We start from the raw sequence: 12,974 nt of genomic DNA, 5'->3' as shown, positions 1-12,974 counted from the left end.
GTCCATCCATCCATCCATCCATCCATCCATCCATCCATCCATCCATCCAACAATATACCATGCACCTTTGTAGGTATTATGAATATTATGAACATAAAAACACCCAAGACATAGAATTTGTCCCAGTTTCACCACTTACAAACAGTCAGGCACACCCTAGTAGAAAAGATTCACTACAATCAAGGGCATAAATGCATCAGAGGAGGTGCAACTGGAAAATTCAGTAGGTTGGAACTCCTCGTCTCTGGAAATATGGTGGATCAGTTAGAATCTGTTTCTGAGATCCTGAGAACCTGCACTGAAGAACTGAATCAAGGCAGCTACCGTGAGGAGGGCAGGATGGACTGGGCTGCAAGACTTGGTTGGGAGTGGAATGCCTGCCCTAGTCTGTAACCGATTGGCTGTTACAGTTGAGGAGAAAGGGCAAGTACCAGTTTTCTGGGCTGCTGACTGGAAATGGAAGTGTGGACATGAGCTATACAGGAGGGAAGTAAGAGCAAGTGGAAGAACAATTTGTTGAATGGTTGATGTGCCCCTGGGACATTCAAGTGCATTATAAGGCTACACTGTGGAGGTCAGCCCCAGCTGGGCAGTAGCTGAAGTCATTTTGTAAGTATGAGAGAAAGGAAGAGGGATCAGACTTACTGTAGGACTTTGGAGAATAAAGGTCAAGAGCGACAAAAGGGAAACTAGAAAACAGAATAATGTCTCAGACCCAGATTCTACACGTGACCACAAGAAAGGATAGTTCTGTCAATGACCCTCAACATGGTAATACTTTGTGATTATTATCTTCCAATATTGAACTTTCTATTTGTGTCTTTCTTATAAATTATTGCGCATGGGCTCTACTAAGACATTTATTTCCCCTCTAACACCTCTGTCATTATTTCCCTGCAGCAGGAGTCCCCAGGAACACTAAATTTCTTCAAGAAGCTGGTGCTCGTGTTTTAACTTCTCAGTGCCTGTGGGGAGCTCCGTGATCGCCTTCAATCAGTCATTCACACGAGTATCATATATTGCAGTAAAAAATTTAAACATGAAATTTTAAATTCCCTCAAAGTCCCACAGTAACCCATTAGTGAGCCCCATGATGTGTCATAGGCTCAGTCATTTTCATTTTGTTATGAAACCCTATTTTCCCTGTTTCGAGTTCATTAAAAATGTTGGGCAACCTTGCTTCATTGCTACTGTATCCCTGATTTCTGTTGTAGTGTTTAGAACACTGTATGCACTCTCAGGTTTTGTAGCATGCACAGGGGAGCTAGAGGCCTTTTCTGCTCTTCTCTTGCCTCTCTGACAGGCTCTGCCCACTCCCTGTTGTATCTGGCTTGTGATGTTATAAGAACAAAATTATGGTTATCCACAATTTCCCTCTTAAACAAGAAAATGGCAAGGGTGGGTCTCCAAATACCTATTGCTGTGGGAGATAACTTGAGGCCAAAGAATTGTTCATGAACTGAAGCATTTCACATAGAAATGACCTAAAGCCTCCATGGGAGACCTAAAATATACAGCCCAGAGACTTAGGGAAGGGTTGATGTTAACTGTTCCTCCTGTTGTGAAGAGGCTTAACCTTTGTGTAATATACACTTATACTTTGGAAGGTAATCTACTACACTCATAGTTTACTCGTGTGAGCATTAATCATGTTTAAAAAACATGCAGAAAACACCTATACCAATATGTGACCAAATGTTGGAAAAGTTAGCCCAGAAAAGCTAACAATATTAGCTATCATAATCTCCAGTAGTGTGGGGTTCAAAGCTGTAGATGATGCCAGTTTCTGGGTGTGCTCTTACCCTCTAATGCTTACCATGGCTATCACCACTGAGTGAGTCAAACAGTCAATCCCACCCTCAGGTTCAGCAAGAACATTTCTGCTGAGCCTCACATGGGCTTGTGCTCAGGAGTCCAACAGACAGTTATGAGTAACTCTCTTAGTTTCAGAATTCTTCCTAAGAGCATAAGAAGCCTTACCAGCTACCTTCAGCAGTTCTTAATTAGGAGTGCAACATGTCACTTCCTAGAATATGTCTTTTTGTATTTTAGGTCCCTACCTGTCCTGTGCTAAGGTTTTTCTGAGGGCCATCTGAAATAAGTTATAAATCTAACAAAGCTACAATCCACTGTCCATTTGTATTTGAAGAAATGAATGTTCTAAAAAAAAAGGGATGGGGATTTTCCCAGTGTTCCTTTGCCTACCTACTCATAGCACCCAAAATTTGCATTTGTTAGCTGGGGATAACACCTGTTGTTCTGTCAGCTCAGGAGGTTATGGGTCAGAAATTCAGTTAATCTCTGTGCCACCGTGACTGGGTCCTAGCATGGTTGGTTCAAATGCCTGGAGATTACTGAGATCATTTGTCCTGTAGCCTGGTGCTGGCTGTTTAGGATCCCACTGATTTTCTTGAAAGCACATTTTTTTGGGGGAGGGGGCATGGGATGTCAAAGTTCAGTTTTTTGCATCTGCGCCTGCTCAGACTTCCTCCTCCCTCTAGCTTGTGCTTCCTGACAGTATGGAAGTCCAGGGTAAATGGATTTCTTAATGGAGCCAGCCTCCCCAGGTTAGAAGTTGCGAGAATCTACAAGACCTTTTATGACCTGTCTTCATGAGTTCCAAATTGTCACGTTTGTCACAATCTAATTTAAGTCGGCCTCTAAAGGAGAGAGAACAAGAACTTTCAACTGTCTTCAATCTGTAAGAATCAAAACTGGGACAAGGAGCTTAGGTGTTTGCTTGCCTTCCACAGCCTTGCCTTTCCTCTTAGTTGCTTTGTTTCTGCCAGTACCTGTGTGGGGTGGTCACAGGGCTCCTCATTATGAGCAGGACCCTGGGTCATAAGGTAAATACACAGCCAGCTGCAAGAGGGCCATGACTTGACAACCTGTGACATGTCAGGGTGGGACAATGAGAAGGGCTACCATCCATATCCTTTTGGGGAAAGGAACATCAATGCTATCCCTCATACTGCAGGTGGGCTAGGGCTTGTGAGAAGAACAGTTACAGCAATGAAGGGGAAATGCTAATGAGCAGTGCTAATGAGGGACAGTGACAGGAAAGAGGGAATGAGTTCTTGACCATATGCTAGAGGAATAAAGGCGAATGGAGAAGAAGTCAGGGGACCCAGCCTTCCACTACACCTCCCAGAAGGAAGCCTATCTACCGCAAGGCAGTCCTCCAAACGCAGGAAGCAAGGACCTCATTCCCTGGAGTCTTTCTTTGCCAACCGGACTAGCAGAGGTCAGTGACTGTAGTCTCAGGAGTATTAAGCAAGCCTACCGGAAAGATTTTATAGGAGGAGACACCTTGGAAACCCTGCTTTTTCTCTCTCTGGGAGCAGTATTGTGGCACTGAGGAAAATGGAGACCAAATTTGTGGCATCATGTCTCAAAATCTTCCTCCTCATCTACTCCTTTGCATTTTGGAGCACTGGGGTTATCTTGTTGGCTTTTGGAGTCTGGGGAAAGCTTACTCTGGGCACGTATCTCTCTCTTCTTGCCAAGAATACTGCAGACGTTCCCTTTGTGCTCATTGGAATTGGTACCATGATTATCATTTTCGGTTTATTCGGATGCTTTGCTTCATGCAGAGGTAGCCCATGCATACTGAAGCTGTATTCTCTGTTTCTGTCACTGGTGTTCCTGATTGAGCTTGTTGCTAGCATCTCAGGGCTTCTGCTTCATCGTGATATCAAGGACAGATTCCTGAAGATTTATACCAATGCTATACAGAACTATAACGGCAATGATAAGAAGAGTCAGGCAGTGGACCAGGTGCAGTATGGTCTGATGTGCTGTGGTGTGAAGAACTACAAAGACTGGAACGACAACCCCTACTTCCTGAATCATGGTATCCCCCAGAGTTGCTGCAAGGATGAAACTGACTGTAATCTCCCGGATCTACACAATCTGACCACAGCTGCCACCAAAGTTAACAAGAGAGGTTGCTATGATCTGATGATAGGTTTCTTTGAGGCAAACATGGCAGTCATCATTGGAATGCTGTTTACAACCACATTTTCCCAGTTGATTGGCATAAGGTTGTCCTGTTGTCTGTCCCGGATCATCATGACCCAACGGTATAAGAGGTGTGTAAAGTCTTCCAAGAGAAATAGCCTGCTCCAAGAGTAAGAAGCCTGTTTCCAAGAACTACTTCACCCTCTGAAAGACTTGCAAAGAACATTATTAGTACACAGAACTCATCTGCCCTGCTCACACAGCTCTCTTCCTCAGGGCCTGCCCCATACAGGTTGCTGGCACCCCACCTGATCTCTGTTCCAACTTTTAGACCACATGAAGTGTCCTGTTCATCTCATAAAGCCCTGCCGTGTTACACAGTGTAACCACCTGCAGCTTGTCATAGTGAACCCCACCCTATAGCCCTGTGTGTGCAAGCTCTTCCTCATGTATCTGGTCCAGATGCAGGTTATTGTTGGAGACTAGTTATTACACCATCACTGGCCTCCTGTGGCCCTGAATGAAGTCTGGGAGGCTGCCAGCCATTTATCATGGTTCATAAATGCCACACACCTTTCTAGAGATAACCTTATGACAGTTATCTGTTCTTTGGGTCTAATCTTGTTTGCTTTGGCTTTTGCTTTGCTGGGATTTTTCCTACTTTCTTTAGAATGCCTAGGAGACATGAAGAAATACATTAGTAGTTAGTCATAAGAAGATAGCATGTGTTGTGGTGGAATAGTGTTGAGTGTACAAATTCTAGCTAGTTCCACACCTGGATATATAGATACAACTTAGTACATGTTGGTCATTCAATTGAGACCTGCACAACCTCATTACAAGGCTGTGTTGTTTCTTTCCTTGAATGAAAGGAAGCCAGCTCTGGTTTGCCTTACCAACTAATTGCTGTTGGGGTTTTATTTTTTCTGGTTTTATTTATTTATTTATTTACATTGACATTATAGACTTTGAGGACCTCAGATCAACTTAAAAATGGTTGTGATCTGAGAGGAGGGAGGGGGGGCTGCAATCGGAATGTAAAGTGAATAAAAATTATTTTAAAAAGTGGCTAGAAAGGAAACTGGAACAAAAAAATCAGATCTTTTGAAAAGATCTTTAAAAACGATGCTTCTGGGTTTCAAGGGTTGACTCGGTAGAGTTGGCTGTGCAAACATAATCTCAGAACCCATGTAAAATCTGGATGTGGTGGCCTTCGTTTACTAATCCAGTGCTGAGGAGGTAGACACATGTAGACCTCACATTTGCTGGCTGGCTCACACAGCCTAATTTGGAAGCCAAAGGCCAGTGAGAAACCCAACCTCCCAAAACAGACAGACAGACAGACAGACAGACAGACAGACAGACAGACAAAAACAAGGTGGACAGCATCAGAGGAATAGACGTCCTCTGTACATGTGCTCCCCATACACATATACTCTTCTCAAACAACCTCTTCTGTGTAGCATATCAACAAAACGGATTGATATCTGTAAGCATCTGTGGCATGTGTATCAATAAATAGAGCAATCATGAACAGCCAGGAAAGAGTGGTGCTGCGGAAGCTCCTGTGTGGATTGTTCTCATCCACTTCTCTGTCTCACTGGTGATCGCTGGAAAGTCCTGGAGAATTGAGAATTGCGTTTTAGGGTGCTGGTAGTGGCTTGCCCAGTGAATAACCCTTCTTTGTGACATTCTAGTTTCTCCAATGGGCCACTTAAAGGCATGCTTCTTTTCCAACAAGTTTTTCATGCACTTAGTGCCTCTGCATTTGGAATGTTCTTTCCACACAGAACATTCTTTGAACAGTGTGGTAGCCTTGAGATGAGAAAATGGACTTATCTGAGTATTGCACTTTGTGTATTGCCTCTTATCACCCACTCAGTTTTACTAATAGATTCACGTGGGCCATCGTGCCTGAGTTTGGGGCATGAGTCATTGCCACTCCACTAGTTACAACAACAGTGCCACATTCTTCTCCAGAGATAGGGGTGAAGGTGAGCATCATGATTCCCAGTAATGGCTGAGGTCATGAAAACACAGTAAGCATTCTGGGAAGAGATCTTCTGAACACACCACAACAAAGGGGGGTTTTATTTTCCTGTCTTTTTTTTTTTAAAGAAACATGTGTGAATCCAGTACTGGGGTTTCTTGCAGTCATCTTATAACCATGTGGAGAAAGGCAAAAAAAAAAAAAAAAAAAAAAAAAACCAAACCAAAACAAAACAAAGCAAAACAAAACAAAAAAAACCATACCAAAACCAGATATCCAGGCACTGGGGTTTACAAATCAGGACTGCTGAAGCTCCTCTTGTGTGTTTTAAGTCATTCTTGGTTTTTATGTTTGTTTGGACTCTAATCAACCAAGCATCTGAAGTCTGGTCCGAATTTCAAATAAAGATGTGACCCAGAGTCTCTTAAATTTTCCTTGAAGAGAGCAGATACCCAGGTCTTAAGTTCGGAACTCCATTCCTGGTTTACATGAAACATGGGTGAGGTGCTACAGAGAGGTAGAGACATGCAGAGACAAGAAGAGACAGACATATAGGAACTGGAATAGAGAGGTGATACTAGAGAAAACTCAGATTTCTGTTGTTTTTCTTTTCAACTCTATGCAGAGAACATAGATTTCTAAATATGGCACAGCCATTAAAGAACCAGTGTTAAGCCAAGCTCCTCTTTGAAGAGACATCTACCATGATATACACAGTTCTCATTGTACAGTAGATTTGGAACATGGGGTTCTATGGCTTTAACGAGGGACAGAAGGGACAGGTAGTGGTATTTTCCTATATATGTGTATTATAATGACACACTAGTACTCTATATTGTAGAAAGGAATCTACATGTACATGTTGTCAGGTTAGCATGGACATAGTGCTAAAGGTCTGGTTGTTCTTAGTTCCCCTTTGCAGCCCAGATTCCCCTGGAGGAGTGGGAGGGTGATAAAAACAGAAGTAGATTTTAATCTGAATTTCATGTAGTACCCAAAGATGGATAAGCATAGAATGAAAAATGGGAGCATAGAATGTCAAGAGGATCACATACATCACATGTCTCAAAAGCATAATTGACCACCGGACCAGAGGGGCAAGGCTGAGCTCTGTACTTACTGACTCTTGGTTCCCACCCCCTTCTCCCCAGACAATCTGGTCTGGCGATGAGGTGGAAGACAGAGTTTTAGGGCGTTAATCTACTGTCTTAGAAAATTTAAAGATTCATTTCCAGCACCTACTCGTGGATGTTTAGGTAACCAGGAGCAACTAAACTCCAGTCTTAGGTAATAATTTTATGGTGGGAAACCTGGCACTCTAGGATGGTCAGCTTTAAAATTATGAATGCTCTCATTGTTGTAACTATGGTGTCCTTAGACTTATTTTCCCTAAATTTCAATGTGGAGAGATACTTTTTATAGAGACCACCATGTTCAGTAGAGGGCCCTGTAAGCTCTGGAAACCGCAGATCACAGGGTCATCTCTTTCTTGTTCTATCACTACATCTATGCTTGTATTTTTTTCTTTTGCCTCCTGCACTATTAGTCAGAATGTGAGTGAGTGTGTGTCTCTCTCTCTCTCTCTCTCTCTCTCTCTCTCTCTCTCTCTGTGTGTGTGTGTGTGTGTGTGTGTGTGTGTGTGTGTGTGTGTGTGTATGTGTTAGGACATTTGGTGACTGGTACCATAGCCTTATATTCAGAGGGCAGGAGACTATTGCTATTTGCTAGCCTGGCCAAGCCCATTGACCTTATCCCTTCTAACCAGACATAGCTATTTTGTTTATCAAGCTTTGCATAGTCTCCCTGTGAGGGTCCGGGCACTCTGACTCTTCTGCGCATACCTGTCAGTCTCTGGTAGTTGTTCTTATCCAGTGCTTGTGGACCAGCTCCAGTTTGAGCATCTAGCCACATCTCTCCATCATCCAGTCAGATGCCACACCATCTCTGAGTTTGGACTTTAGCCCTTCCTCTATTCCCCATTATACATTTACAGTTGCTCACATGTCACTGCCTCATAGTTCTTTTTAAGAATCATTTCCTCCTGTGCTGAAGCAATCCATCCTATCACTGTCTTCTGGTCTGTCTTCAAATTTCTCTCTCCCGATTGGAGTGATGAGTGAGTTTCAGGAATAAGTATAATTAAGATTTTGATAACTGTGTTTTGTTTTTTCTCATTTCTGTGACTAAATGTCAAACCAAAAGCAACTGCAACTTGAGAGAGAGAGAGAGAGAGAGAGAGAGAGAGAGAGAGAGAAGAGAGAGAAAGAGAGCGCTTTGATTTGGCTTACAGTTTGAGGGATTACAGTCCATCCATCATGGTGGGGAAGCCATGGCAGCTGGAGCACAAGACTGTCGGACACATTGCATTCATAATCAGCCAGCAGAATGTAATGATTGCTTACACTCAGCTCACTTTCCCCTCTTTGCTTAGTCTTCAACCCCTACCTATAGGGTTATGATGGGTTTCCCACATCAGTTAACCTACTTAAGAAACCGCCTTATAGTTGTTATGCCAGAGGTTTGTCTCCTAGGTCATTTTAAATCAGGTCAAGTTGACAGTGTTAACCATCACAGGTGATAGTCATCACAGGTGATTGTAAATGTGATGAGGGAAGGGAAGTCCCTCTAAAGTAAGCAGGGGACACCCATGAGCATGTTGACTGAACTGGAGCAAGAAGCAAGGGCAAGGAGAACAAATGAAGGCGTTAGGGGTGCTGACTTGCCCCAGGGGCAATAAAGGAACTTATTTCATAGGGTGGCCCACGTGGAGGTCCTTATCATTCTTCTCTTCTCTCTATCCTGCCTCAAAACAAATCGAAGGAAAACTGCATGAGAAAACACCTGGCCACTAGGGAGCACTGTCTGCTGTGGTTCTCATGCACAAGGCCAGGCACTGTCTAAGGCACTTGGGATTAATGTGGATAATGACCTTACTATTCCCTACAAAGACCTCTTAGGTTTCCAGGTTTCTCCCTGTGAATACCGTGCTTGCACACTTTTACCTGTCTCCTAGACAAGTCTAAACTTACCCACAAGGCAGGCCCCTGACCAGTGGTCTGGATTTCCAGGTTGTGACCATCAACTAGTCTCCACAAATACCCTGCAGACTTATGCTTGAGGCTCAGAATGAGAAATCAGAATGTCGTGGGAGTTCCTGAAATAGAAGATATTCTGGGTATGATTTCAAAGGAAAGTAGCATACAGTATTTAGTAACATTTTCAAAGTATTTTAGCAGTGTCTATGAAGAAATTATGTAGCTTATAGAAGATCATCAAATTCTGGACAGCACCATTGACTATTATGCAACAGCGATTGTACAACATTGTCTTTGGTCTCTACTAGGGCTAATGAGCCAACTTAAGGGCTAATTTAATTTCTTCCTAAACTTAGACCCTAGGGCTTAAGTTTGTGATGTAATCCCCATCACATTCAGGGACCTTAACTATATGCACTTATTAATCTTTATTGTATGTTAGAAAATGGAATCAGCAGCAGACAGAACTAGGAACATGCCCTTGTCACATGGCCAGAAGATGTACAGATTAAATGGTAGCATTTCTTTTCGGCACATTGCTCTTGGTTCCTGGAGGTGATGATCTTCCACCCTGCATGGCTCTCTTCCCTACTCTTGCTTCCAACCTAGTTCATTGGGTTCCTTTGAGGCTCTGATGTCTCTTTGTTGATTGGTAAATATTTTCCTCCATTTCCCCAAACTCTCATATGGGTTTTCTTGAGCTTTTGATGTAAGATACATTAAGTTCTGGGGCTGGAAAGATGGATCAGTGACTAAGAACACTTACTGCTTTTGCAGACGACCAGAGTTTCATTCCCAGCACCCACATGGCAGTTCAAAATCATGTATAACTCCAGGCGCAGGGTGTTCTATTCCTCTTCTGACCTCTGTGGGTCTCCTGCACATGTATGGTGCACATAAATACATGCAGGCACACATGTATGTCCAGAAAAGGATATATAAACTTCCTCAGAAATTCTGGGATGGAATCTTTGCACAAATACTTACACCCCTTCCCTGAAATTAGCACAGCTCTTGGACAGGTCATGGATCCGCTGTCTTTGGAATTCCCCAGGGGGATGAGTTCCAGTTGCTGAGAACAGTAACTAACCTCACAGGGCAGTCATCATTGTGCTCTCTTCCCTGTTTCATTTCTGCACTCCATGAGATTGGGGTGTGGGGTTTGGCCTATTATGGCATAAACTGTGCTCACTCCTCCTCCTATATGTTGAAGCGTAAGTCTCAGTGCTCTAGAGTGCTATTCCATTTGGAGACAAGGTTATTGAAGAGGTAAGGAGATTCAGATGGGATCCTGTGCGTGCTTTTGCTCCATGACCGGAACTCTTATGACAGTATAGATATAAATTTTCACAGGGGAAGAGGGCAAGCGAAGACATGGGGAAGCCAGAGATCTAAGAGCTTGTGTGAAGGGCATGAGAAGAAACCAGCCTTGCTGATACCTTGACTAAATACTGGATCTTGTGAGACAGTAAATTTTTGTGTATAAACCATACAAGCTGTGGTGCTTTGTTATGGCAACCGTAGCAGATGAATTCTGATTTACCACTGAATAAAAATAGCTTTGCTTGAATCATTGTCTCCTGGCCTGCTAAAGTAGAAACCAAGCCAAGAAGATGGCTTTTCCATTCGTCCTCTCAACTTGTTGGAAGGGAAGGAGTTGCTGTCTTTATAGAAAGTCTAGAAAGAGGCAACCAATAAAAATAACTTGAAGAGGACTTTGTATCAAAATCCTTGCTCCTTATGGCCTCAACCCTTCCCCCCCCCTGGAAGCCCTGCAGGGGATCCTTGAGCTCTCTGATTTAACAATACTTTCTGGCTTATCTGGCCCTAGAATAACATCAGCTTGAGGGTGCTACTTTGGCTGACTTAAATATAGCAAGCAGGCCTTGGCACTGCCTCCCAGAGAATGTACACTTGTCACAGCAGTGTCTCAGTTGGTCCATGGGGTTGTTTATGTATTAAGGAAGGTAGATGAGTAGAACCAATTTTAAATTCTGCTGCTTATTCTTCCATTCCCAAGGGAGGTCAGAGTCCTTTAAAAGAGAAAAAGAGTATGTGAACTCGAAGATCTGAAAACAGATTAAGAGGGTAATGCTTGAGAAGAGGAAAATTGACCTCACCGATTGGAAGGGAGTGTGGGTATGTTAGTATCCTGAGGCAAGAGCTACAGTAAGCAGGTGAGGCCAGGAGGAACCCAAGCAGAAGGCAGGGACTGGGATGCTGGAGGCCTTGAGAGTACTTACCTAAGGTAAGTAGTGGGAATGAGCTCTTCAGGGAGCAGACTCAGAATCCTGCCATGCTAATGTCTGTGGGCTGGGAAGATTTATCGTGGCTAAGTGGCTCGCAGTGCTTGGAGACAGATGCAGCCCTCTTTCAGCAATGCAGCCAGATCATCTGTTTTGCTTTCTTCATAAATATGTCTCCCTGAATGTTGACAGGGAGAGATTTGGAAATAAAACAAAAAGGCATTTTCTATGGGGCATGAGGAACCTTAATTTATCACCAGCTTTTCCACCAAATGAAAACGATTTGCTTTTTTGTCTTCAGAGACTGCTGAACAAATGTTTCAGAACTGCAGTGGATTACTGCAATCAGCGTGCCCACTTTTTAAGAACTTACCCACAGACAGACAGGTGTTCTGAAAATGTTTTCATACATTTGTCTCTGTAAAGGTGGAAGGAAGGTGGAGTCGCCTGGGAAGTGTTTTCTAGGCTCTTGGTCTTTTTTACATAAAGGAGTAGACATTCTTCAGCTGATTGAGTTGCTACCCTTTGGAGCTGGGCTTGGGGTAAATGTCACAGTGGCCTCTGAGAGGCTGCTGAGAAATGCACACATTCACAGTGTCCACTGTGTGATGGTGACATTGTTGTATAGTTCATGACACATAGCCCACATTCTGACAGGTTAGAGAGGGGATGTACTGGCCTGGCTTTCCCAAGGAGAGACACTTGACTGAGAACTGTGTATTGAGCATATAGGGAGGTTACATTTCTCCCCTTTCTTTAAAAATCTGAGTCAAGTTTGTGGCTTATACTTAATAAGTATATAACTGGTGCAAATTTTTGGTGCAAAATGTGGTTTTGGTTCTCTCTTTGATTTTTGTTTCAGTGAAAATTTGCTTTATGATGTGTAATCATGTACATTTTTTTGCCTATCTTGGTGGAGCAGATGCCGTGACATGTTATCTGAATTTCTCTTCAGGATCAAGGTGCTCATGGCCCAGGGTCTAGGGGTACTGCCTGATGATTATTCCAGAATGTTACTCTCCAAGAATTGTTCTGTCCTTGGGTCTTAAGGAACTATCTTACCCATTTCAGACCTTATATTCTCCCTGGTGGCAGTTTCCACATAGAGTATATTGAATTGAGAAGTGCAAGGGTCTGGGAACCATGTCTTCAGGACACTGGTTCTTTTAATATATGTTGCGGTGACCACCAAACCATAAAATTATTTTGTTGATACTTCATGACTGTAATTTCACCACTGTTATGAATAGTAATTTAAATAGCTGATATACAGGATATCTGATATGTATTCACCAAAAGGGTGGCAACCTACAGGTTGCGAACCACTGCTATAGGACATGTTATGTCATTCAGGACAACTCAGCCTCTGAGCTCCCTATTTGGACTCCTGAGAACTCTCACAGCTCTCCCGTGATCTCTCAAAGCCTTCACTTTCTATCCCAGAGTTTTCCTTTTTTTTCTTGTCAGACTTGACCCATTGCCATTGGTGCCAGCAGTAGGCTGCCAAAGCAGGGTCTAAAACAGGAATTAAAACAGGAGGCCCACCAGCCAGCTGGTAGTGCAACCCCTAGCTCATGGTAGATGGAGCAATTGCTGTGGTAAAATTGTCACAAGTGGGAGCTGGGTTAGTATTTCAGAGAAAAAGAATGCTGGGTGGACACAGTGTTTGAGACATTTACAAGTTTGGTAGAAGTTTAAAAATTATTCAGCTGTTGATGGAGCTGTCAATACATTGGAAAGGAG

The 12,974-nt window shown here is 43.2% G+C and overlaps 1 protein-coding gene across 1 annotated transcript; it reads left to right on the top strand.

Moving 5' to 3' along the window:
- The first annotated feature begins 2,977 nt into the window (after nt 1-2,977).
- Nucleotides 2,978-4,340, top strand: LOC116894287 (tetraspanin-7-like). Its single transcript, XM_032895995.1, has one exon. The coding sequence runs from the start codon at nt 3,364-3,366 to the stop codon at nt 4,132-4,134; it is 771 nt and encodes a 256-aa protein (XP_032751886.1). The 5' UTR covers nt 2,978-3,363; the 3' UTR covers nt 4,135-4,340.
- Nucleotides 4,341-12,974: the final 8,634 nt, after the last annotated feature.

Source organism: Rattus rattus, chromosome 2 (genome assembly GCF_011064425.1).
Source record: "Rattus rattus isolate New Zealand chromosome 2, Rrattus_CSIRO_v1, whole genome shotgun sequence".
Classification (NCBI taxonomy): domain Eukaryota; kingdom Metazoa; phylum Chordata; class Mammalia; order Rodentia; family Muridae; genus Rattus; species Rattus rattus.
Note: the sequence above shows the minus strand (reverse complement) of the source record. Positions and strands in the feature narration are given on the sequence as shown.